This window comes from Corvus cornix, chromosome 5 (assembly GCF_000738735.6).
Source record: "Corvus cornix cornix isolate S_Up_H32 chromosome 5, ASM73873v5, whole genome shotgun sequence".
NCBI lineage: Eukaryota > Metazoa > Chordata > Aves > Passeriformes > Corvidae > Corvus > Corvus cornix.
This window is the reverse complement of record NC_046335.1, coordinates 45,772,788-45,797,463: the sequence shown is the minus strand read 5'-3', so window position 1 is coordinate 45,797,463 and position 24,676 is coordinate 45,772,788. Positions and strand designations below refer to the sequence as shown.

The 24,676-nt window shown below is 48.2% G+C and overlaps 2 protein-coding genes across 5 annotated transcripts in view; both read right to left on the bottom strand.

Annotated features, from left to right (window-relative positions):
* CD151 (CD151 molecule (Raph blood group)) overlaps positions 1-4,446 on the bottom strand; it is a 36,094-nt gene extending 31,648 nt beyond the window's left edge. For 2 of the 3 annotated variants that reach the window (XM_039553295.1, XM_039553294.1), the window contains exon 1: positions 4,341-4,446. The gene's annotated coding sequence lies outside the window, so the exon portion shown is untranslated. The remainder of the gene's footprint in view (positions 1-4,340) is intronic. The other variant, XM_039553296.1, reaches the window with a different exon arrangement.
* Positions 4,447-7,311: 2,865 nt separating this feature from the next.
* Positions 7,312-24,676, bottom strand: part of CRACR2B (calcium release activated channel regulator 2B) — a 29,383-nt gene continuing 12,018 nt past the window's right edge. Inside the window, exons 8-18 of one of the 2 annotated variants that reach the window (XM_019281026.3) lie at positions 23,786-23,973; positions 23,076-23,147; positions 22,591-22,645; positions 18,607-18,686; positions 15,960-16,254; positions 15,640-15,781; positions 15,330-15,411; positions 12,865-12,979; positions 11,275-11,382; positions 10,491-10,567; positions 7,312-9,464 (exon numbers count right to left, since the gene is read on the bottom strand). In XM_019281026.3, coding sequence (XP_019136571.3) covers positions 9,380-9,464; positions 10,491-10,567; positions 11,275-11,382; positions 12,865-12,979; positions 15,330-15,411; positions 15,640-15,781; positions 15,960-16,254; positions 18,607-18,686; positions 22,591-22,645; positions 23,076-23,147; positions 23,786-23,973 — 1,299 coding nt within the window. In that variant the 3' untranslated portion in view covers positions 7,312-9,379. Of the gene's footprint in view, positions 9,465-10,490; positions 10,568-11,274; positions 11,383-11,866; positions 11,972-12,864; positions 12,980-15,329; positions 15,412-15,639; positions 15,782-15,959; positions 16,255-18,606; positions 18,687-22,590; positions 22,646-23,075; positions 23,148-23,785; positions 23,974-24,676 lie in introns of those variants that run through there. The other variant, XR_002043673.3, reaches the window with a different exon arrangement.

The window sequence follows — 24,676 nt, the reverse complement described above, 5'->3', positions numbered from 1 at the left end:
CCACATCACAGCTACAAGGACAAGTTTCACCAAAGCAGAGGCACTTACCCTTACAACTCTTCCCACTGCCCCAGCTCCCCACTGCTGCTGTCTTTCTTACAAAAGTAAAGAAAACCTGGCTTGAATAAGTGAACTTTGCTCCTTTTGTATTCAGATCTGGCACCAGCCACAGATAAGAAACAATGGTCAATGCCAAACATTTTTTGTCACTGACTTCTGCCTCAGCTTTTCTTTATGAAGCCTCATTACCGCTGCCAGGAACAACCTGTGGGTCTGAGCAACATCCTCTCTTGCACCTCCCACATGTCTCATTTCCACCTCTCTTAAGAGACCATGTCACACCCCACATCCTCCACACTCCCTCTCTGGGATGCACTCAGGTAGGAGAGGCGGCTCCAGAGCAGCCTACAGGGATGCAGGCAATGCAATGTTAATCAAGACTTGCACAGTGTGTATTTGCTTGGCTGCACCCTCGAGACAGTGCCTGTGGGTCAGCACCCAAATGAATTTAAACAGCTGCCAAGGACCTTCCCTCAACTGTTGCAGAATATAATTCCTGATGTCCTTCCTTATCCCACTAAACCAGTATCCTGCCTCCAATAATGCCCACCACTACTGGCATCAAAAGCATGCATGAAATACACACACACACACACATATATATATGTGTGTGTGTGTAACTCCATGAAAAGCCCAGCTGGCATGTCATGGCATCAATTCATGCTTGTATCCTTCCAAGGAGCTGGACACACTTTCAGTCCCATGTTGAGCTTATTGCACTCCTGCCCTACAGAGCTGCACAGCAGTTTTCCAGCATGGGCTGGAGTCATAACCACCCAACCAGCACAAGAAACTCAGGCTAGAAACGTGGACCAAGTTGGTCATATACAAATGACCAGACCCCAAAACACACCTCTTACTCAGCCATGCAATTCCAGGAGTGCAAAACAGTCATCACCCTCCTGCTCATTTTGCCAAGAATTTTATTACTGTCAGCAGCCAGGACACAGGACTTAATAGGATTCCCTGAATCCATTCCCCAGGATCCCAGGCTGTTGAGATCACAAGCAGAGGAGTCTGGCAGGCAGGACAGACAAAACACTGAAGAAAGATGCCCATCAGCAGTGCTGCTATTACAGGGCAGATCCTTGCCAAGAGGGCCTGGCAGACAACAATTTCTGTGCCGTGGGGAGGGATGGAATGAGGCACTCTCCACAGAACTGACAGAACACCTCATCTCCATTCCACATGCCTGCCATTCCTCATTTCTCCCTCCACACCTTGGCTTCAGACACAGGGTAGCCAGGAAAAGCACATTTCTCACAGACTGGGAAGATGGGCACCATCCTGGGGAAAGCTCTGTCAAAATGCAAGTACAAAAAAGGATGGGAAAATGGGATGACTTTACAGTGACACTGTTCATTTCATTTCAGCTTTGCTGTGACAAAAGAAAAATCACATCAGAGTCTGAAAGGCAGGACGAGTGAGTGAGACAGAAGGAGACCTTCACCCTTAGGATCTGAAGATTTTTAAACAACCAGGGAGACTTAGGCTTCTGTTCCTCCCAGCCAAGGAAGCTGAGATGAGCTGTCATTTCTAGGAGTCCCCCTTCCTCAGGCTTTTCATGACCTCAGCTGTCAGTGCACACAGGGAGAGCTGGAGATAACCCACTGTTGAGCTCAGGAGCAGAAAGTAGAGTGAGGAGTAGAACATCCTCTCAGGAGGCCTAAGGAACAAGGCTGATGAGGCCACTGGGGACAGTAATGGTAAACTGCGACAGGAAAAAGCACAGCTACCCTTTCTGTTTTTCAGAGTCTGTCAATTTTTTCTTTCTAAGCTTCTGTCTTAAACAGAAGGCACAAAAAGAACAGAGGGACAGTATGATTGCTTTACAAATGACCAAATTACCTGGAAATGCCAGACAGGACAGTCTGCCACAAACAGGGACACACGGTGACAGAGATGTTACACAAACAAGCACATGCAAGTACACTTTTTCCTTCCATGCATAACCAATAGTCCAATGCACTCTTGAGAGCAGAAGCCAAACTACATAGAAGGAACAAGTGAATTTGCCAGTGGGATGGCCTGGCTAGAAGAGACACAGCTCTCTAATCAACCCCCTCAGGCTGTCTCAAGAGCAAGGGGAGTTGTTGCCTTCTGTGCACGTCTAATGGAAACAGCCAGAATCGAGATACAACTTTTATTTACTGGAAATTATAGGCCTGCTGGAAAGTTCCTAAAGGGAGAGAGAGCCCTTCATCAGCCACTCCCACCTAGCATTTTTGCTTGACAAGGGAGTACAAGCAGCTTTCTTCCACCCCTTACTGAAGAATCTCTCACACCCAAAGACAAACTTTCAGAGGCTGCACTGAAAGTAGCAAATAAACCCCATTTAACACACTTGCCTTGAATTAGGAGAAAGAAAACGTGTTAAACTCTCACAAAATGTACCACAGGAGGGACTAACCACCTCAGACTCCAGAGTAAAATGAAGTGTTATACATGGGACATTATTTCAAGCACTCAGAAAAGGTGTTTTCTTATTGATTCCTGAAGCCAGCATACAGCAGGGAGTGCCAGGACTTTTACCAGGCAACAGGGGAAGTCATTCTCCTCCACTGCAGAAGCCACATGCAACAGTTTGGAATAAAACATGCTTTTTGCAGAAATACAGCACATGGCCAGAAGGAAATACAGGCCAGGAACTCAAAATACATCATCAGCACACTACAGAGCAAGGATGTGATCTGAGGAGAATTACACAGAGGAACTCAAAAGCTGCCACCTCCTTCAACTCACAGCTCAAGCTTCCAGCAAGGACATCTGACTCAGAAGTACTGGCAGCCCAGAGCAGCTGTGGCAAACCAGAGCCCAGGCCCACCTGTGCAAGCCAGTGTTGTGCCTTTGACAGGGACCTGTCACCAGACACGCCACATAAAGCGTAAGTGATGCTACCCCAGCTTCCAACAGTCCAATTCCCCACTGGCCAGCTTCCAGCAATCCACAGATCGGGAACTGCCTGTCCTAGGCACGCAAAATGCTTCAGAGAATATAAATACACTGAAACTTCTGCACTGACTTTTCTAGCTACCATGAGCTCAGCAACAGCTCAATGGAGCCAGGCGTTCCACTCCCTCCACAACAGGCAGCCCTTTGGCAGCAACAACAGTCAGCCAGGAGGACTGGGATGGACTTTGTCTGACTGGTGGCATGCTAAGAGGCTCTTCGGCCTCCACAGGATCAGGTAGTAAGACCATCCACCAAACCAAAAGCTTCCCTTAGAACCTTGCCAATGGCCTTTAGGTGGCAAAGGAAATGCATTTTTGCAAAAGGACCATCTTTCAAAACTGTTTGAACTAAATGGCCTCTGACGGGTGATGCTATTTCAATCAACCCTTGTTCTACGAGGCACCACATGAACCCTCAGGGAAAGCCAGGAAGCGCTGTAGGAGGACAAAGGAAGTGAAGCAGCACAATTTAAGGGATGCTACACAGTAGCCTGAAATAAAGACATGTCATTGCTAAAATTCAACAGGATACTGCAACAAGTTGATTACAAAAGCTCTCAGGAAAAGTCAGATTTAAAAAATTACAGCAGTTTATGTTCTTCATGAGAGGACAAGAAGAAGCAGCTACTTGTAAAGATTCCTCATGCCAAGCAGCACCACGGTGCAGCAATAACCCATCGTCATCAGCTCCCCATTTGATGCAGCTTCCAGAAAATGAAGGGAACAGAACACCGCCTGGACTGCGTGGTAAACAAGGGCTCACTCTCTCCCTCCTCCTCCTCCTCGGGTCCTGCAAGCCCAGCATAAAGGCCAAGTCTTTATTTGTACAACAGGGAAATTTAACTGAACAAAAGACAGAGGGGGATAATAATCGTTTCACAAGATTTATGGCAATATTCAGAACACCTTCACTAATTCCGCGGGCTGTGCAAAGTTTATGACACCACCTGCAACAGGTTAAAACACTTTTCTAATGAAAAAAAAAAAAAAAAAAAAAAAAGAAGAACCACAACAAAGCGTACACGGGCCAAGCCCCTGCGAAGCTGTGCAATGCCACAGGGCAGTGCAGGGGAAGCAAAGCAGGGCTGCGGCAGGGCCGGGGTTGGGTGGCCGCGGCCAGGTCCCCACGGGTGCGGGCTGCCGGCAGGGACGGCGGCAGGGAGGGAGCGCCGGGCCCCGCTGCCGCACACGGGGCCCAGGGGCCGCGCTCGGCCCCGCTCTCCGGTGCTGCCGCCCCAGCCCCTTCCCCGGCCTCGCTTCCCCGGGGCCGCCGCGCCCCCCGCCTCCCGCCGTCCCCCCGGCGCCGCCATTTCGGGCGCTCCGCCTCACCGTCGGCCGCCGCTCCGCGCCGCCGCACGCCCCGACCTGCCGCGCTGCGCGGGAGGGAGGCAGGCAGGGACGGGAGGCACTCTCAGGAGGGCGGGAGGGAGGCGCGGCCGGCCCTGCCCGGCCCACCCCAGCCCGGGCCACCTCCCCCGCTCCCGGCCGGCCCGGCTCGCCCCCTGCGCCCGGGGCTGCTCGTGCTCTGCGGCGCCATCCGCAGCCCCGGCTCGGCTCCCGCGCCTCACGTTGCCATTTCCATTGCCGCAGGCAACACCTTACAGCGAACTACTGCTGCTGGAGCGGCTTTTTTTTTTTTTCTTTAAGGCGTCAGACCCGCTTGTTAAAAGAGTTTTCCATGGAACACCCTGTAAATTAAAATCAAGCCCTGACTGGCACATTGTCTCATCCTCCCATTACCTCACTTGAGCCGCAGCCCACATACTTCTGTGCTAAGCAGCAGCCCTGAGCGGGGGATGCTCCCAGGAAAAGACCCACGCCCTCTCCACTCCACGGCTGAGTGGCCGCACATGCTTTTTCAGGGGCGGGATGGAGAGAGGAGATCTGGGCAGGGAAGGAAAAGGCCAGTTTAGAACCTCCTGCTTGCCTTAAGCTCTCCATGTGCCCAATTCAAAAATCACTTCATCCTTCCCAAGGAGTCTCTCTCTCAGCGCATGAGAATCCTGCCTAAGCTTTAGTTCAGAGCTGCTGGAGAACCAAGTGGTCAAATAGAGCCTTGGAGGATCAGCTTGCTTACACACTGAAAGGTTTGTTGCAGGGAATATGCGGCAGAACCTGGAAGCCGCAAGAGATGCTGGCCCCTGCTCAGGTCCTGGCCCTCCTTGGTGGAGCCACTGCCTTCTTGCCATGTCCAGGGATTTCATGCACAAACAGGAAAGCACAGAACCCTCCCACCGTGGCAGATTTGGGTCAGCAAATGGGTATGACCGTGCACAAGTGCTTCCTGCGCTTGGGAGAGCCTGCAGGTAAAGGCGAGATACACCACAGGCCCCCCCCACCTCCACATCCTCAGCTTATTGCTGGAGTAATAGATACTTACTGCAGATACTTGTTTACCTTGAGAAGACTAATTGTACCTGGTCAGGTCTCCTGTGGACTAGTATATTCAGAAGTAGCACACAGCTACACTTGTGTTTGCAGCATCGTATATACGTATATAAACACGCCCCGCAGGCTGCAGAGGCTGGAGTCGGGTTATTGTAGCCTCGCCAGCCGAAATTTCCGTGTAACTCATCAACAGCCAGGTAAGTAATGAGTGCCTTCTAGCAAAGCTCTGAACTGCAGCGCCGCGGGTCTCTTGGCACTGAGAGGGAGATCGCCAAACAGAGCATGTGACGATGTATAATGGGCTGTGAGGTACATTTATAATTGGAGATGAAGTACTTGGTCTATATATATTTATAGTCTAAGCAATCAACAAGTAAAAAGATCATGAAAAGACACAAACAGAAGGTGACAGGACAGAAAATAATGTGTGAGTGACTGCATGATCCCCATAGCAGGAACTCATTAATTGTGTGTATATGGAAAGTGTCCCTTGGAGTTCAGGCTGCTGGAATAAAGAAGGTAGTGGAAAACAACATCTCAAACCTTTGCAATTCCTGCATTTGTCCTGTGGAAAAGCTTTAAACTTTACACTGTGGCTTAATGCTCTCTTTTCAGCCCTGTTTTGGCTTTTCAAAGAGATGCTGTCAGCCTAATCCTCTTATGCTTACCCTTAGCATATTAACATGAAAGAGACAAGTGGAAGCAAAGCAGAGTGAGGTCCCTTTGCCGGCCTGCAGAGAGTTGTGGGACCATGGCTGCTTATCAGAGCAGCTGGGTTTTTTTGCTTTTGCCCTTCAACCTGATTGTGTACACAGCTGCACTGTTGCATGTGCCAGGATAAGGCTTCCCAGGCTATAAGAAGAGTACTTTCTTGTGATATGATTCCAAAATACCTTACAGATTATGTGCAAAAAGTCACTTGTTCACTAAGAGGCTGGAGCCAATGTGGTGAAGGAATAAGCCCCCAGGCAGTCATATTTTGCATCCTCCCTCATCTCATGCCCCCTCAGGATATCCCATTACTTGCATTTATGCTGCAGTTTCCAGCAGTCACTTACAAAGGGTGGCTGCTCACAGAGCTTCCATTTAGAGGCAGGAGAGATTCTGGTAAAAAAGAAGGATGTAGTAAAATGAATTTATTGGAAATTCTGGTCTAGTTTGGGTCTGAGATCAGACAGGTTTAAAAACTAGCAGCATGCCCCTTTAGACCGCATCTTGGCCTTCTAACAGGATATTTAATTATTGTGCTGAGAGACAACAAAAGACCTTCCAGTAATAAACCCCTCCCTGCTGTTTATCGTTGTCCAAGCTCAGCCTGCTCAAATTCTGTGCCATTTTGTCATCCTTGAAACAAAAATCCACCCTTCCTGCTTTAAAAAAATACATGTTACAATGAACTACTTGTGCTGTCAGTTTATAGCAGGGGAAATGAGTAATAATTTGTTTGGTCAAAACTGCAGAGTGATTAGTTCTGTAAGGCATGAACATCCAAGCTGGAGCCATGCCAGGGCACAAGGATTAAAAGCAACCAAATTCCTAACTCTAGTGAAAAGGATGCATGGGATATTAACAAAATAAAGATTTAGTTCTATGAATATAGGTAACAAGGTGAGAACCTGCCCTCTCTGAAAGCACTACCCCCCCGACACTGGGGAAGTGTCTCACCTTTTTCTCCCCCATGCTCTGCCTTCCCTGAACAGCTGGACTCTGGCTGCTTGAAAAACAGCCTCTGCCTCCAAAACGTGGGGTCCTGGTCAACTCTCTCCCTATTTGTAAGAACCCCTGTGTACCACCATGGGGGACAGGCCACTTCCTGAGCAGTGAAAAGGGAAGGTCACACTACAATCAGTGATTGAAGATGGGAGGCTGAATCTCCTGCGGTGCCTGGAAAAAAATCTCTCAACACAACCGCTTCTAAGACAGCATTTCTTTATTGTCTGTACTGTTTGCACACTAAGAAAACCACTCAAGGTTGTACATTAAAAGAACCTGATGGTTCTTGCCTTTGCAGTATGACAGCACTGATAAAGGTAACACACACACTGGCCCGTATTTGCGTGTCAGCTGTATTTCACGCCTTTGTCTCGGGTGTGCTGTGTACAGAGTGTGGGAGGTGCATGTTCAGAACACCTTAGCACGGATTTCCCTTCCCAAACATCGCTCCTTGCAAACACGAGCAGTTCCCTGGCAGCACTGTTGGTCTTACTCCAGGCTCCACACCAGCTACCCTGCTTCCTTCTGGACCTCTTGTAGCTTTCTGATTCCCAGTCTCTAGAAGATGCTGGTGCAGTTAAACAGTGTGAGTCACAGCCAGCCAACAGTAAGGACTGAGCAGGATCTTACTACTTTCAGCTCTTCCTTTTACTCAGAAATCCTGCTCTTCCAGAGAAAAACTTCCTCTTTCCTATCAGAAGTAAAGGGTACCAGGAGGAACCATGGAAATTCTTTGTAATACTGATGGGCTGTAAATGACTCAGAGCACTTTACTTGCATGGGATACTCCCAGTGAAATTTGTGCAATAAACAGACATTCAGAGTGGCCGCCTTATCCCAAGAGAGGAAAGACCATGGCAAAGTACGGGCTTTCCCTATGCCGCAAGGCTGGGGGGCTGCTTCACAGCTGCAGTATCACATCTTGTGCCTAAAATGTCAGTCACACACAGAAACAGCCTCGAAAACAAAAGGGAAAAGGGCACTACCAAAAATCTCACTTAGTCCCAATAAGGCTTTGAGAGCCACTGAGCTGCAAACCCGAAAGCATCGCACCCCAGAAGCTCCACGGCCAGGCACAGTGGCAGCTATGCCGACAGGAGCACCTCTGGGGACAGTTTCTACCTCTGCCCGTGCCTCTCCTCCCCCTGCTTTGCCCCACCCCTTAGCGACAAGAAGGCCTCTTCCCAATGGGAACAGGTTCAATCCAGCTCTTTCTCAGGCCCTTCACCAGTAAAGTGAGGCTGTTGCTCAAGGTCACTGCAAGAGAAAAAGGTACATTTCCCACAGGCAGCTGCCCTGTGCTTCCAGCCCAAGTGCACTTGAAAGCACTGCGGTGGGATCTTTCAGGACTGCGGGTGAGGCAGTTCCGAGTTGCTGGAGATTCTTCAGGAAAGGATAAGAGAATGGGAGGAAACAGGCAGCATTCAGCCTTAAAACAGGCTATATATGGCTCCCCTGGTTTGTATAGCACAGCTCCTGCAATTGGCTATGAATCAGCAGCACATGCCAGTGCCTGCGGGTCCCAGGGCAACTGCTCTGTGTTCCGTAAATATACAGTAGGACAGCGAAAATGTCCATTAGGGTGACAAAGCCATGAAAGCCATTGGGATGACTAGTCCTATCAGTCCATACTATAATCACACATGGAATCTGTTAACTACAATATTGACAAGCCCAACCAAATCCTGCAGTAAATACAGGGCCTGATCCAGATCTTGCCAGAAGTGGTGGAAGTGTTCTCGCTCACCACAGCGGGCTCTCAGCTGAGCGCTGCTGTTGCAGAACTAAGAGATGATGCTACTCTCTGGGACCTGGATCACTACTTAGAGCTAGCCCAAACTTAAAATAATTTCTTTATCTCTTACATAGAAATTCTATTTAATACAGACCCACTGTGTCCTCTGCTCACTGCTACTAGGCCACTTCTTTGCCAAAAAGAACAGGAACAAGACTTCATCCCTTTACAGGGAATCAACCTCTCCAGACAGAAGGCCCAATCTGTGCTACTAGCTAAGACCAGTCAAATTCCCCCAAAGAAGCAGAGGCCTCCAGAGACCAGGGCTGCATGCAGAGTTAGGAAGTAGAACAGTGCAGATAATATGCACATTTTGGCCTGATTTGTGCCTCAAAATTCACAGACTGGGAAAAGCTGAACCTTCCCCAAGTCTCTAGAGAGCTGATACCATCAAATTCAGCTTGCTTGAAAGGAATCCCCAGCTTCATGATATACCATTGGCACATGTCTCTTGCTGGCACATCAGTGTGCTTTATGTGCAGCACCCTTTCCTTCTGCTGATATCCTCCAGCTGCAGGGCATTCTCCCTCTGCCTGTCTTCTTGTGCTGTCAGCAACCTGGAAAGAGCAGCACAGAGCAAGAACACAACCTGGTTACTGAGATCTTCCTTCCAAGACGCTTGCCTCTGCTCTTTGCTCTCCACCAGCCATTTAGGATTTACATTTAGGATTGCAAGAAGTAACAGGCCCAAAGACTTGACTTCTCTGGAAGTCAGGCTAGATGAATAACACACAGAGAATGAGCATGAATTTCCAGGGAATGGGGAAAGCAACTGGACACATACAAGAGGGGGCACCATGGCGTAGTAATCAGAGCACCCATGTGAGTGGCCTGTGCCTTATTCCCAAGCTCCCCCATTGATGTCAGAATCCCAGGTTGTTTGTTCCACCTGTGTGGGCCATCTTGGGCAGCAGCGTGGTAATAAAGCATGCTGAAGGCACGTGCTATGGGAGATGTAATTCACCTAGCTGATAAGTAAATCCTCCCAGTTAATGAACAGCTAAGTCCTGCTGTGGCTATAACAGAGATGATGCAGGAGGTGGTGAAGGGATAAAAGAAAACAAAATGATAGCGTTCATGCAAGATTTAAAATACCTTTTTTTCCCCAAAATTACCTGTTTTTTAAAAAACTAAAAATCTTAGGGCAAACTTCTTTCAGCCAAACAGTATCTTATCTCCTTTTTAAACTATTGCCACTGAAATAGCTCAGTCTGTACAATGCTTATTAAGATAGGGAAGAAAGAACCCTTAGAGCTGCATGCAGACTTCAAACTGAAAACACCAGCTTAAAATCTGGGGGAGTATGCAAGGATTTTTTGATGAAATATTCAAATTAAACTACTAATCTTGCAACAGCCAGATCTACCAGGTGAAGCTTTGTATGCAAAAACATCCAGTCTACACTTGGTGCTCTCCAGGCACAAAAGACAAGGACCTGAAGTCAGAGGAGTCAGGTCTTTTTTGGGATGTGACAAAGTCCATCTCTGACGCCCCTCTCTTCTTGGGCCCATTCCCCAGGAGAGCCCACACCAGTCACCTCCAGCTGGGGAAGTATCCCAGGGTGACTGTTCCTGTTCACTGACCTGGCCATGTGCAGCATGGGCTCCATGATGTTGTAGCCAGTCATCGCACTGCACTCGTAGAACACAGCCTTGTACTCCTGCCAGAGAGCACAGCAAGCACCCACGGTGACTGCCAGCTCTCTACCAGCACCATTCACCCACAGCCTTGGGAGCTGGCCCACCCTCATCCCCAGGAACCCCGCCAAGAGCCATTGGAGCCAGGAGGGTGGCTGCTACCCTGGTGGGGTGCACACCCTGCTCACCAACCCAGGAAAAGGAGATGCTTTTTCAGCATTTGGAGCCAAGCCAGAGTGTCCAAAAGGGAGCACTGGGGGAGTTGTTTGGGAAGAGAAAGCATCCATCCAGGGTACTTTGATTCCCTTACCTTTCTGTTGTGAGTCCAGAAGGCAGGAAACACCTTTGAAACCCTGTCTCCCCCCACCCAGGGGCCAAGGTGCCAGCAGGCAGGCAGACAAGGGAGTGAGGAAAGAGGCAGGATAATGTTGCATTAAGGAGCCCACAAATGGGAAATCAGCCATGCATGTTGCTCTCAGAAAGACTGTAATGGGACATCAAGCCCCAAGAGAAATACATGAGCCTCCCTCAAGGGCCATTGTATGCCACATACAGGCCACCACCTCATCCTCCCTGGTACCAGAGGGACCTTGGTACATGTTCACATTGGAGAAACAGGGGGTGGGACGGAGAGGGAAGGTACCATGCTGGAAGATGGCTCCAAGAAGGGCTATCTGCCAGCTGGAGGGTGGCTGCAGAGCAGGTCAAGCAGCAGAGCACTGAGTCACACCTTTGCCAGCCTTTCCCCCTCCACCTTGGGCACATTCCGGGTCTCCCTCTGCACAGCATCCAATTTGTTTCCAAGCAGAAAGACCACAGCTCCGTCCTCGATACCTTCCTGCAAGAGAAATAAAGACTGCTAGAGACCCAGCAACTCAGAGCAGATCCTTCCAGCTCAAGCAAACAAGACCTTCAGTGGCAGCAGGATCAGGCCCATTAGATCATTAAAGGGCCATTCCTTCAATAGCCCCAGGGATTTGTGGAAGGAAGCTTGAACTAGGGAAACATACTCCAAATGTTTGGTATGTTCAGCTGGGATGGTGACAGAGGGGAGGCAGGACATAAGTGCCTCTCAGGAAAATAACAAAATGCCTAAAAAAAAAGCAGCTTGCCCCATAGGCTATTCAGAATTTGGGATCAGGCAGAGCTTCTTAATAAGCACAGTAATTTTTGTATGTGCATTACTGTGTCTAATGTGCTGTCCTAAACTCAATGATCCCATGCTGAAAATCCACTGGCCAAGCAAGTTAAGCAACCTTGAACCCTTGTAAATTGTCTCTGCAGGAACTGTTATTCCTAGGCAATTCCTGGAGCCCCCGTACCTCTGGTCAAACTCTCTACAGTTCCACTGGCTCACTAAAACATGGGCAGAAGAACAGGGCTCAAACATATTTCCACACTCTAGTGCCCTGGATGACATACAGAACCTGAAAACAAAATAAATACACAGATGGGGAGAGGAAAAGAAGAGAGAGATTAAAATTTACAGATTTCATGTGGTTTGATTTTCTGTGGGCTCAGTTTAACCTTCCTCCTGAAAGGAACCCAATTTTCAGAGCCTGGTTAGTTTTAAAGATCTTAACCATTGATCTTTCAGAGTCCAAAGGCATAAGTGGTTGTTTGTTTCGGTTTTTTCCCCAACAGGCTTGTGGAAATTAATCATATTAGAAACCTCCAACCTATACTTACTCATTTCACTAAGATCTTGGTTTTTTGAGACTCAGCACAATCAAAACAAAACCACCCTTGAAAATTTCCCTTCATCTCTTGATCATCTACACACAACTAATTTAAATTATAAAGAAAGGTATTTTTGTCTCCCCAAGAAGATATAAGCCACAGATAAATGCTTTAAGTGAGTGTTTGGTGGAAAACCAAGAGTATCAACACATTGTTACCAAATTTTAAGATTAAAAAGGAAATAAAAAGGGCCACCTCCCTTTCCTGTGCATAGGCCAGACACAAGGAGATCTCCCTGCCTGAGCACAGGTGGGATGTGACCATGTATAGGAGATGTAGCCAGGGCACATGAGCTGCTTACAAACCCACACTACTGTTTTGGCAGGTCCCACCACATTCTGCCACAGAAACAGCTCTCCCTGATTTAATGGGCCACCACTGGCTTTGTTACCTTCAACACAAAGCCCCTGGTCCCAAGCTGACCACCACAGGCATGTGCTTTGATAATTCAGCTTCACAAGGTCAATAGGACTTCCCGGGGCACTGAAAAATGTCACTTCCAGACAGACTGTTGGAGCTGGTCTGGAGCAAGGGAGCAGCAGCAGCAGCAGCATTGGAGCAGCCCAGGTCCCGCTCTCACCTGGATGCTGCTCATCCAGTTGCGCACCGCCACGAAGGAGCACTCGGCCGTGATGTCGTACATCACCAGGATCCCGTCTGCCTTCCGGAAGTACTGCTTGGTAATGCTCCGAAACCTGAGCCCAGACAAAACCAAAGGCACTCTCAGCACCACTTGTGCAATGACAAGACACAGAATGGGATTATCTGTTAGTGCAGGCTCTCTGCAAGGCCTGGCAGCCCCCGTGCATGGTGTGTCCCTCAGGGCCGGTGCCTACACACAGGTGACAGGTCAGACCCCTCCACCTTTGAGACAGGCCAGGCAGCCATAGGTGAGCAGGAATCTTGCCAAATGCATGGTGCTGAGAAAGCAAGGAGGAAGGCCTTTGTAGGTCAGGAAGAAAGAAGTAGAAGAATCTGTTTAGGTGGGATAGGAAAAGGTAATTTCCTATTAAAAGGGAAACTGAAGGAGAAAACATGATCTTTCTCTATGGTCTGGAAGAATCTGCAGACTAAGCTGTACCACAGTACAAACTAGGCATGCATAATGTCTGCCCCAGTGCTGCCAAAACAGCAATTAAGAATTCAGCATCAGTACAGTCTGTTTCCACTACTGAATCTATAAACCAATCCCATTATACATAACAAATCAGGAGCTAGACACAATTTCCAGGAAAAACTCCTGCCAGACATCTACTTTTTCCTGTCTGTACCACTTAAAACCACAGACTTGTCTTTTGTGAATAAATTCCAACCAAAGCCAGCCAACCAAACAAACAAAAACCAAACTAAACAACCAAAACAACAAACCCAAAGCTTATAATCTGTAAGTACTTCGTGACAGAGCCATGATATAACTGCACTGATTGCAAACTGATGGAATAAATTCCAACAAAAGTACTGAGATCTCACTGAAGAGCTATGTACTTCAGCCCTGCACAGGATAACAGACTCTCCTATTAGGAGCCAAGAATACCTACAGCTGTTACCCTCCTGAACTCTTCAGGTTATTGCCTGAAGCCTGGTCTTTCTCAGTACAATAAGGACACAACTTTCTGGCACCTACCCAACTGAGAAAGCACAGACTGTATCTTTGGCAGTCAAGGTGCACCTCTGGAACTGCCAGCCACGCCAGATGCTCCACAAGAAACATCAAAGGTAGCATGCATCAGTCTCAGGGAAGTCACCAAGGAGGTCTTACATGCTCCAAGGGGTTCTTCTATCTCTTCCTTAGGATACTTACTGTTGGACACCTCTAGTTAGAAGGAATTAATATTTCTCCAGAAGAAAAGGCTTTTGCTTTTTCCCAGGTCTCCTATTTGGTATCAGCACTGAGTCAAGCTCTCTCTTGTGGATACACATCTAAGACCTGCTAGTGCTGCAGGGGCCTGTACTAAAGGTCCTTCTGCAGAGACAATATCTTGAATTTGGCCTCTGCTGCAATCTGGACTCAATAAAATGTCACATTTTATGTCATAGCAACTCCCCTTATTGCTCTGTTTCAGCATCAAAATAACCACAGGAGTCCCCTCAGAAATAATTATTTCTTCAGCATGAAGCTTAATTTTGGAAGAGAGAGTTACTTTTCAATAAATACTCCTACTTAGTACATTCCCACCAGCTCTGCATGGTCTAGCTGACTGAGACAGACAGCATCGTTGGCACAGTTTAGGATTAGAATATTCCCATGACCTTGGCTGCCCCCTGAAGGCCTGCCCCCATAACGTATTTAGCTCAAAATACCCAGTACTTACTTTAGTCAGGCCCTTGAGGTTCATGGTCCCCTTGAAATAGCTTTTCATCTTAAGCTTCAAATTGTATCCCAAATAAAATGTAATTTACATGGAGGCAGTGATGGGCCTTCACCTCTGGTAGCAGATAAGGGTCAAATGTATCCTCTGCTACTCTGATCCTCACCAACAGTGCTGGTAACATCTAGAGATATCCCATGCTTTTGAAACTAGAGGCCTTCAAATGGGGAACCAGTGTTCACTGTCACAAAAAGCTGCGCAATCCCTCTACCAAGGATTATCACTTCCACAAGTCTGTCAGCAGAAGGGGTGAATGTGAAAGGGGTTGATAACCTCACTGATAGAGTCCAGCAGGGTAGTTCAAATCACCTTCCCCACGGGTCATGCTAATTCAGCTGGCTTTGACAGCTGAATCAGATCTGCAAAGGTTCACAGTCCTTTCCACCCTTTGAACCCCATGGAATACATCTATGGACAGACTGCTTGGAGCCACAAGCATGCAGGTCAGACACATGGAAAACTACTTTTCTGTCAATCCTCAGAGCGATATCCCCGAGCCCTGCTTCACAGCCACAGCTTCTAGAAATCTCTAAAGCAGACCTTTGCTGCAGGTTCAGCACTGGAATAGCTGTCATGAACCTGTCTGGTCCTTCTGAAGCTGACAGTTTTCCCAGGGACAGAAACCAGCTGCATGTACTCTTTCCCTTTCCTCCACTGAGCCTGGCAGAAATCTTACCTCTCTTGTCCAGCTGTATCCCACAGCTGTAAGGCAACCTGGGTGTTATCCACCATCAAACTCTTCACCTGGTAATCGATACCTGTCGGGAAGGTAACAATGACTGTAAGGTAGTATGGGGCGAGAGCAGCTCACCATTACAATAGCCAGGCCAACTCCATTTAGTTCAGGGAAATTGCCAGATTGATTCAATATCGGGAGAGGGACCAGCTTTACCTCTATCTGGGCTATAATACAGGCAAAAAAACACTTGCCCAGGCTGACTTTCCCACCTTCCTTATCCAGATGAGCCAGGCACGCTATTACTTACCAATGGTTGCGTTGAGCTCAGCCAGGAACCTGTCATAGCAGAAGCGGTGGATGAAGGAACTCTTCCCAACACCAGAATTCCCTACAAACACCACTTTAAAGATGCGATCTGGGAAACAGCTGGCTCGTTCCAGTGCTGGGAGCTGCAATGGAAAAAAGGGATGAGGTTTTGAAGAGCACAGTTGCAGGTGGTGCTTTGATTTAGGCATTGGACCCCGGCACTATAAACCTATGGAACTGGAGTTAGATGGGAAGACAGTCAAACACCCTCAAGGCCCTAGCACAGGTGTTTAAGGAATAACCCCAGGTAAGTGCACTCACCCTGGTTTCGGTGCCAACAGGCTGTGCTCGAGGAGGCAGCGGAGCAGCATCCAAGCCATCTGCATTTCTTCTGCAGTCAGAGTCACCCTTCCAAGTCATCTTAAACCACTCAGGATCTGCTGCCAAGGGCCATCTCTCCTCATCTCTGCTGCTCTCTCCAAAGTTTGTGCTGCCTCCTTCTCCTGTCTTCATCCATACCCCATTGCCTGGGAAGTATTTACAGTTCTTTCTGTTGGGTTCTTCCACTGCCACATCCACTGGGAAGGTGAAGGGAGGGTCCGCAGAGGCCAGTTGTCTGTATTAAAGCCCACAGGCAGCACAGGTAGGGTGGGAGGGGGTGAGGAGATAGGGAAAGAAGGAGGTTGCAAATTCCCAAATAACCAACACAATCCAATTAGTGCATATAAAGCTCTTGCAGGAACTCCATATATTCACTCCCCATACTCCCTGTGACTAAGACATTGGTGGCTCCCCTAAGGAAAGAGAGACAGCTCACCAGAGCTGTGCTGTACTCATATGTACTGACAAATATGTCATTAATTTTAATAAAAATTGCCACTTTGGATTTTTCAAGAGTTTTCTGCCTTCCACTTCCCCAGTAGTGAAAAAAATGAAGCAAAGCATATAAAAGTAGCAAAATGAAAACCTTTCTTTTTTTTTTTAAAAAAAAGTAACAATTACCCCTGTATTTTTGTTACTAAATACAATACAAAAAGAAGTAACAGACTGTGCCCACACAAGAGCAGGCTGATGCACCTTGCTCACTGAGGGTAGAGCTGACATGGTAGGTAGAGGAACAACCTTCAAAAGAACATCTAGAATAACCAATTTAAACTATTGGAATTATTGCTGAGGAACAAGGCAGCATCACTGGTTTTCCACTGTTAAAGAATTAGACAAGGAGTGAGAAGACCTAGAACTCAACCAGAGGGATTTATCCACCACAGATATCTCCATTGATTTCACTGGGCAGCAGATTGCATTTCGAAGCAAATTAGAGTGACCAGAGCTTACTACACTCAGTGTCTTCAGAGGCAGGACATCCCACCCCACCCTGCAACATTTTTCTCTTGCTATTAGTGCAGGAATCAAGGCTATTCTTTCTCACTCCAGCAAGTACATTTCATCTGGGTTGCAAAATTCACCTGCTGCCATGCCTACACTTTTTTCCATGAAAGGGAGCTCACATTCCTGGTTTCCCTCCCTGCATCTGCCCCAAATGCAAGTCCAGAGCCAGGCCAGCTAGAACTGTTCTCTCTTGAAAATGGACACATAGTCCCAGGGGAATGGTGCCCAGCTCCCAGGGCTGGCAAAGTCACACAATGAGGGCCCTCAAAAGCCTCTTTAGTAGGGGCAAAGGGACAAACACAAAACTCTGAACAGTGACCCCAGATCCAGTGGATTTCTTTTCATGTTTCTCAAGCAATGTGGTGTGACACAGCGCTGGGACAGAGACAGGACCAACAACTACTTCTCCCCTTCTTCTGTGATCACCTTCATTGCCAAACTTCTCCAGCTGTTAAGCCTTTCCAGTGGGTTTATGCCAGTAGCAGTTAGAAGGATCTTTGCAAGAAAGAATTGGGGAGGAAGATGGGAAAAGTTGGTTATCTGATTTGATGGATATTGAGTGGGTGTCAGTCACACAACCATGAAAGAGCTCTGCCTCAGACCTATCCGAGCAACCTCTCACCTGGGCTCAAGAATCAGCCCCTCCTCCACAGTCCGCCTGGTTTTCCATCAGTCCATGAGCCAAGGAGCCTGGAGCTAAATTCTTAAGTGCCACTACCAGAATTGCAAGCATTAAAGGTGAGTTGAAGCTGGAAGAAACTGAGCCTAGACCTGTGTCTCTGGCTGGCACCAGGAGAAACTGGGGAGCAATGGAACTTTCTGCAGAGACCTGGTAAGAAACAGAGGAACGTGCTGCCTTTAAAACTTGTTTGGGGCCAGCAGTTGTGAGATCCAGCTCCAAGCCAGGTCACTGTATATTCTGCACGTAGAGTGGAAAAAAAAAAAAAAGAAAAGGCCTTGGCCACAAAGACGTGTTGCCTGCCCTGGCTGAAGGGAGGCCTGGTGTACCAGGTGAGCACCTGCATAGGTGTAGAGGGAGATGGGCAAGATGAACCCATCTGGAGCCAGGTCCTCTCCTCGAGGCTTTCAGCTGCCAGAAAGAACCCAACCCGTGTGCAATTCCTGCCCTCTCCCATGCCCCGGGGATATGAACTCTGGCATGAGGCACCAGCGGACAGGATTTGTGCCTGAGGATGAACTGGAACACTTGGGAGTTGATTCAGTCATTTCAAAGAGCTGTCTGACTCAGAGAGAGGCAGTCTTTGTGACTCCCAGCCTGTGAACAGTCCCAAACTTTCTGGTGAGATTTAGATTTGCTCCCCCCCCTTGCTGCAGGCAGAAGCAGCAGCGAGGCCACCTCCCTGTGGAAATTAGTGAACAGTATCCTCAGCTTCATGCTGAGCCAACACCACCCGATGCCAGGAGACAGCTAGAGCCACAGAAAAACTGCACCCCCCACCATGCTCCCAAAACCAGCCAGCACCAAGGTGGGAGAACCAGACACAGGACACAGCTTGACGACAGGGTACTGCAGTGGGCACGGGCTGACACCATGGACACGACACAACGCCCATCTAACCGTTTGACAGGCTTGTCCTCCAGCAGGGAACTGCCTAGCACTGACTCTTTCTTCAGCAGGGGCTTTTGGTTCTGAGGCACCTGCAAGTTGAAAAGAGAAGGAATGAAGAATGTGATTGCAGCCCCAGTTCAACCACTCCCCACCTCTGTAGAGCACTCGGGAGGCAAGGCTGGAGCCCTGGCAGCCCCACACTGTGCAGTGGTAGTGCCTAACTAGAAGGCTCCAAGAGGTGAGCACAGGGCTTGCTTTTCTTGGTTCAGATAATTTAATTCCTGCAAGAAGCCATCACTGTTGCTGCTTTCTCCTTCAGTTTTAAATCCATCAAAATTGGTGATGCCCCAAACTGAATTCTTCCTCTAGCCAGCCTGAGTTATTTCTATGGCTGGTTCTCCACTTGGTCTCACAGCTGAATCTCTCTTTCCCACCTGCCTCTTTCTTATGCTGATGTTTTGCAGGACAGACCAATTGCCCCTTCCTCAGAAGACACTAGTACCCTTCCTCCACCTGTACTCACCTAGAGCTGCACACAAACCACAGGAAAGGAAGGAGGTAGCTCTGCAAAGGGTGATGCACATGCTCTGCCTTACAGCAACATTTCTCTCCATGCTTTCCTCCTACTTACCTCAGACTGAACACTTCCTACAGCCAGTATTTACCAGCTCCCCAGAGAAGGAGGAAGCGGGACAACTTCTCTCCCAACCCTCTTCCCCCCCATACAAGCAGCTTTGCCATTCCCAGCAGAGTCACTGCTCTGGCCACACACACACAAAACATGAAGTGAGAGACAGCATGGAAAGGTGTCCATTGCATTGGCACTGGGGGAAAGGGAGATGCATTCAGTCTGCGAATCTGAAGATTTCTAACACGTCCTTACAAGTTATTTCTGGGGGAAAAGGTGGAGAAATAAGGGTTTGCAGTCTGCCAGATCTGCTTCTCACAGCAGTTTTGAACTGACCAAACACCTGCAGGCAGCTCTGGACAGGCCTTCCTTCATGCTTCCCACAGCCCGGAGGACTACAAAGATTATTTCTTCAATAACCCTTACTGAAGGCTTATTTTAAAAGGCAAAAAAAATTAAGAAGCTGTTCTGTTGGTCAGTACTCCCAGAACACCTTTACTGCAATGCAGTCTAACAAAAGGAGACACTGGGCTCCACAAAGGGCCTGACCCACTTAGGAACTTTGCAGGGAAAGAACAAAACATTTTTTACATATATAACTGATATTCAAGAGAACCTCCAGCCACAGCAACAATCCAGCACTGAGAGGCTCACAAGTGGGGAGCACAAATCTTCCAAGGCAAACGACCCCCAAGTGTATAACAACACTCCAGTCAACACAGCCAGGCTGTGGTACAGACAACCAGTGGTTCTCCAGCAGGGACAGAAGAGGAAGTTTTCAGTGTTTGAGCAGCTTCACTCGAGGGCACCCTCTAGCCACACAGAAAGAAGGAAATTGTGTCACAGGCCACTGGAGCAGACTCACAACCTTCAAGTCACCTGTGGAGCAAAAGGACTCCCACACAATCTGCTCTGGCACCTTACCTGGAGAGGGAACAGCCTGCAGAGCACGTACTCAGGTAAGAAAGGAGGAACAAAGGGGGCATGTTTTGCCATTGGTTCTGCCATGCTTTATTGGCCTGCCAGGTTTGTGTAACATTTGGCTTTTCACTGGGATGATAAAGGGACAGATGCGACATCACAGCTGTGTAACACACAATGACAAGGATTCCACAACAGCACATGTACAAGCATTTTGGATGGGAAAGATTCTGGTTTACCACTGAAATAAAAATACACGTCAAATATAGTCAAAGTACCAAAACCACTCTTCATGATGAGCAGACATGAAATTTGCTCTGTTAACATAAAGCATGCAAGCATAACTCCACAGCCAGATGGGTCATGGGTGTGAAACTGAACCTGGAACCCCTGGGTCTTAAAAATACCCATCAGTGGTTTGCACATAGGCAGAAATAGCCATATATCATTATTTGTGACCCAGCCTCTCATCTGGGACAAGAGAGTGCCCCACAGTGCAGCGGGGCCAGGGTCTGCCCACCCTGGAAAGGCCAGAAACTCTTATGAAGAGCAAGGTATTAAGCTGGGAACTGAGAAGAGCAAAGGAGCAGTGACTGGGTGCTATCAGCCACATATAGCCCAACTCCTCCTTCCAACCACTTCAAAATCTTTGCTATGAAAGAACCTCTGTTCACCACACCTTAATTTCATGGAAATAACTCTTCCCAGCACTAAGAGAGGGTATTAAGGCCTTGGGTTTCTTTTTAGCCTGTAAAAGCACTGATAGTGTCTGGCAGAGTGTGTCGCACACTAGGGATCCCCATCAGAAGGCTGGACTCTCCTTTTTGCTTCTGCAGGGAAATACTGCCATTTTCTCTCCCCCTTACTGTGAGACAGGCTGGAGAGCAGATCTTCTGCAGGTGTATGATGATAGCAGCATCTCTGCAAGCCCTTGGAGCCCTGCTTCCCTGCAGGCTGAAATGAGAGTGGCCAAAGGAAAAAAAAAACCTTACTCCAGTACAGGCTTCAACTGCCCAGCAAGACACAGCCTTGGTAGATGAGCAATGGTGGTAGGAGGAGTTCACCCTGCACCTCATTCCCTGCTGCCAGTGCCAGGAGAAGGGAGAAAGCAGCCCCTTCTGTGCTATGACTCTCTCTGCTAGGCTCTCTCTTGGGTCCACCTGCAGCAGCAGGTCTTAGCAAGGGAACGGGAGAAGAGAATAGAGGAGAAGCAGACAAGCTTTGCACACACAGAGGTACATACCTGAGTGGTCTCCACAGGCCACCTGCCCGCCCATAGGAACCCACAAGCTGATGAAGCACAACACATGGAAAGAGGGGAAGAAACCATTTTCTTTGCCTGCTTGCACTGGACTCTGCTAGAGTGATTGTGTTTATGGCTTTTCCAAGAGGGAGCAGGAAGCTCTGGTGTACACACACATAGTTAGCAGCTTTAAAAATCAAGACTGAAGAAAAAAAAATCCTCCAGATTTCAGAAACACACACACGTCACCTCTATCCAAAATTGTTACTGACATTATTTTATACAGCTCTCCACCTGGAGAACTCCAGCCTCTGGATAGAGCAGGGCATTTTGTCTCCTATCTGGGCACAATCCCTGTGTTTCCTTCCACAGTCCCTTACACACCAGTCAGAAAGGCTCTCACATTCTATCACTGCCTGTCCTTCCTGCAAGTCACCTACTTCCAGATCTGCACATGGGGCATGGTGGCAGAGCAGGCAAAGACATGGTGGCAGGGATGGGTCCAAGAGGACAGAGCAGCTGTGCAAGTGACATTTGGGAATACAAAAACTTTTTAATGAAAAAATAATAAGAAGTAAAAATAGACCACTGTGCTTATCTTGGTGACTGGGAAAGGCCAGATTGACAGTTCCAGATGAGAGAGATCCTGCTTTCTCCTGGTTCTCTGACACAAGGCTCACTGCTGTACCCAGCAGAGCTCATAGGAATGGGGAGCTGCCCCAGAGAAACCTTTGAAAACATCTGCTACAAACTCAGGGGGTCAGAAAAAATCCAAAACCTTCCTGTGCCACTCCATGCCAGTCAACCAGCAGCACATCTGGGAATCCATCTTCTTCCTCACCACCCAGCTCCAGGATGCATCCAGCTTCTTTCCCTCCCTTGCATGTGCCCAGTACCTGGCACAACACACAGACCCCACGTGTGCAGCAGGCAGCACCCACTGCAGCCCTGCACAGGGCTGTGTGACAGTCCCCAGCCAATGTGCCTTGGGTTAAACCCGGGCAGCTGGCAGCAGCAATGAGCAGAGCCTGCCTCCAGCAGGGACACAGAGGTGCTGCAAAGTCTGTATTAAGCACAACACCAGGCCCATGAGCTCTTGTCATTGTCCCCCGTGGAAGTGACAGGCCCCCGAGTGGTGACAGCAACAGCAGCAGATGAAAGGAGGGTGGTTGGGAATTAGGGTTTTCTTTCTTAGACTAACCAGCTTCTTGGCTTCAAAAGCATCTCGCTCATCTCGAAGTTTCTTGTTCATTTCCCTGCTCAAAAGGAAGACACAGGAAAGACACAATGAGATGCTTATGAAAAATGAAGTAAACCCCAACACTTGAAAGTGAGAACAGAAAGAGAGCTTGGGAACAGAGATAAAAATGTTATTTATGGCCAGACATGTTGGGATTTCCATGTAACCCAGCTGAGGTAAAGGGCTCTACATGGTTGCCTTAGCCAGCAGGAAAGACAAAATTCCTCCAGAGGAGGGATTATCTAATGAAATAACATAGTCTGTAATGTGCCAGAGCTGGCCAAATTGCACAACTCTGTCTGGACCCAGAAAAACAAGCAGAGTTTAAACACTGCTTGAATACAATCCTGTAGCTTTCCGTGGGAGAAACAAGTGCAATACTGAAACCTCCGCCCCTTACAGGCATAAGAGCTTGGCATTTCCCTCCAGCCTTCCCCAGTTCTCACCTGAGGAGCTCCAGCTGCCGAAGGAGGCTTTGTTTCTCCTTCTGCATGTTCTTGGAGACTCTAAACACATCCCTGAGCAAAAGGCATTTTAAAAAGGGGAAATAAATTAATGGGAGAGAAAATAAAAACATCCCTCTCTCAGGGGCACTCAAAGATAAGGGCCTGCTCTATGCTAGGAGAATTCAGAGGAAACAGCACTGCTCTGGGAGCTGGGATGGCTGGGTTGTACCACAGCTCTCCTCCAACATGAGAGCAGGCAATTCATCCTCTCCACTTCCTCAGCTGCTAAAGATGGGGAGCATGCTTACTGCCATCTGGATCTGAAACATTCCAATGTTTTATATATGTATTATTAGATATAACCCAGAAATGAGAACACAAGTGATTAGAAGAGGATCTTTAACAAGAGCATTATAGAGGTGATGGTGAACTGGAAGAAGCCTCCTTTAGGCTGAGGAACATCTGTATTTTTGTACTGATTTTCTAGAACATATTCATTTCCCACAAAAGGTAGGCAAGAGGTAGCAGTATCACTCTCTGTTTAGGCCCATAAGACCATTGGGATGTTTCTCCTTTTTGCCAAAAAGAGACAGGCAATCCTCTAATGACACCAAGGCTCCTAACTAGGGATACTTATTCTTTAACTGCTTGGCCACCTTTCCTTCTCTGTGTCTTTGCCCCAACACCCACCCTTTCCTGCCCTTCCCCACCTGTCCTTTTGCTCTTGCTCAAGCTGAGCCTCCTTCTGGAGCTTCTGTAATTGTCCCTTCACTGCCTCCAGCTCCCATTTGCTTTTCTCCAGCTCTTCCAGCAGGTTTTCATTCAGGTGCCGGAGCCTTTCATTCTGTACACGGGTCTCCAGCTGCTCCGAGTTCAGTGATTGTAGCTGATGTTCCAGCTGCAGTGGGAGAGGAGGAGGATGAGGAGGAGTTAAACACAGAGAGGAAGCGGTTTGTGCTGCAATCACAACTAAAAAACAAGCTGAAAAAGCATATGTAAATATTGAGGTAGAAGGGGGTAAACACAACTTAAGTCTACAGGGCCACCAGCAGCATCAGGAAGATGAACTGGAAGGAATTCTCTCTCATCACACCAGCACTGGGGAACCAAGCAATGCAATTAGGCACAGCTGAAGAAGTGCTTCAGGCAGCATGAGGAGCCTGATGCTGTCAGGTACTGTAGGAATCACAGTGCAAATGAGGGTCAAAGGTGGACTGGAAAAATTTGGATGGAAGCAGGACTGTGTCTGTTGGGACTTATTAAGCACAGCTGCTGAAATGAATCCTCTGGTTTAGGGCTTTCCTGAGCCCGTGGCAGCTGAGAGGAGGATATCTTGAGGTACTAGGGGCATCTCACACTACACCTGGAAAGTGAAGTGATTGGGTGGCCTTTACTACTGCTGGAGACAGGACCTTGGGCTAGAGATGTTGTTTAAATGCCACCACGGCACAGCTGCACTCTAGGCAGCACAAGCCCGCAGCACAACTAACAGAGCCTGATTTGGGAAGTTCAAAGCCTGCTGCCGTGTACTCAGCCAGTGACTCAATTCCTTACAGACGGCTGGCATAGGCTGGGAAAGAGTCACAGGGAGCCACCAAAGC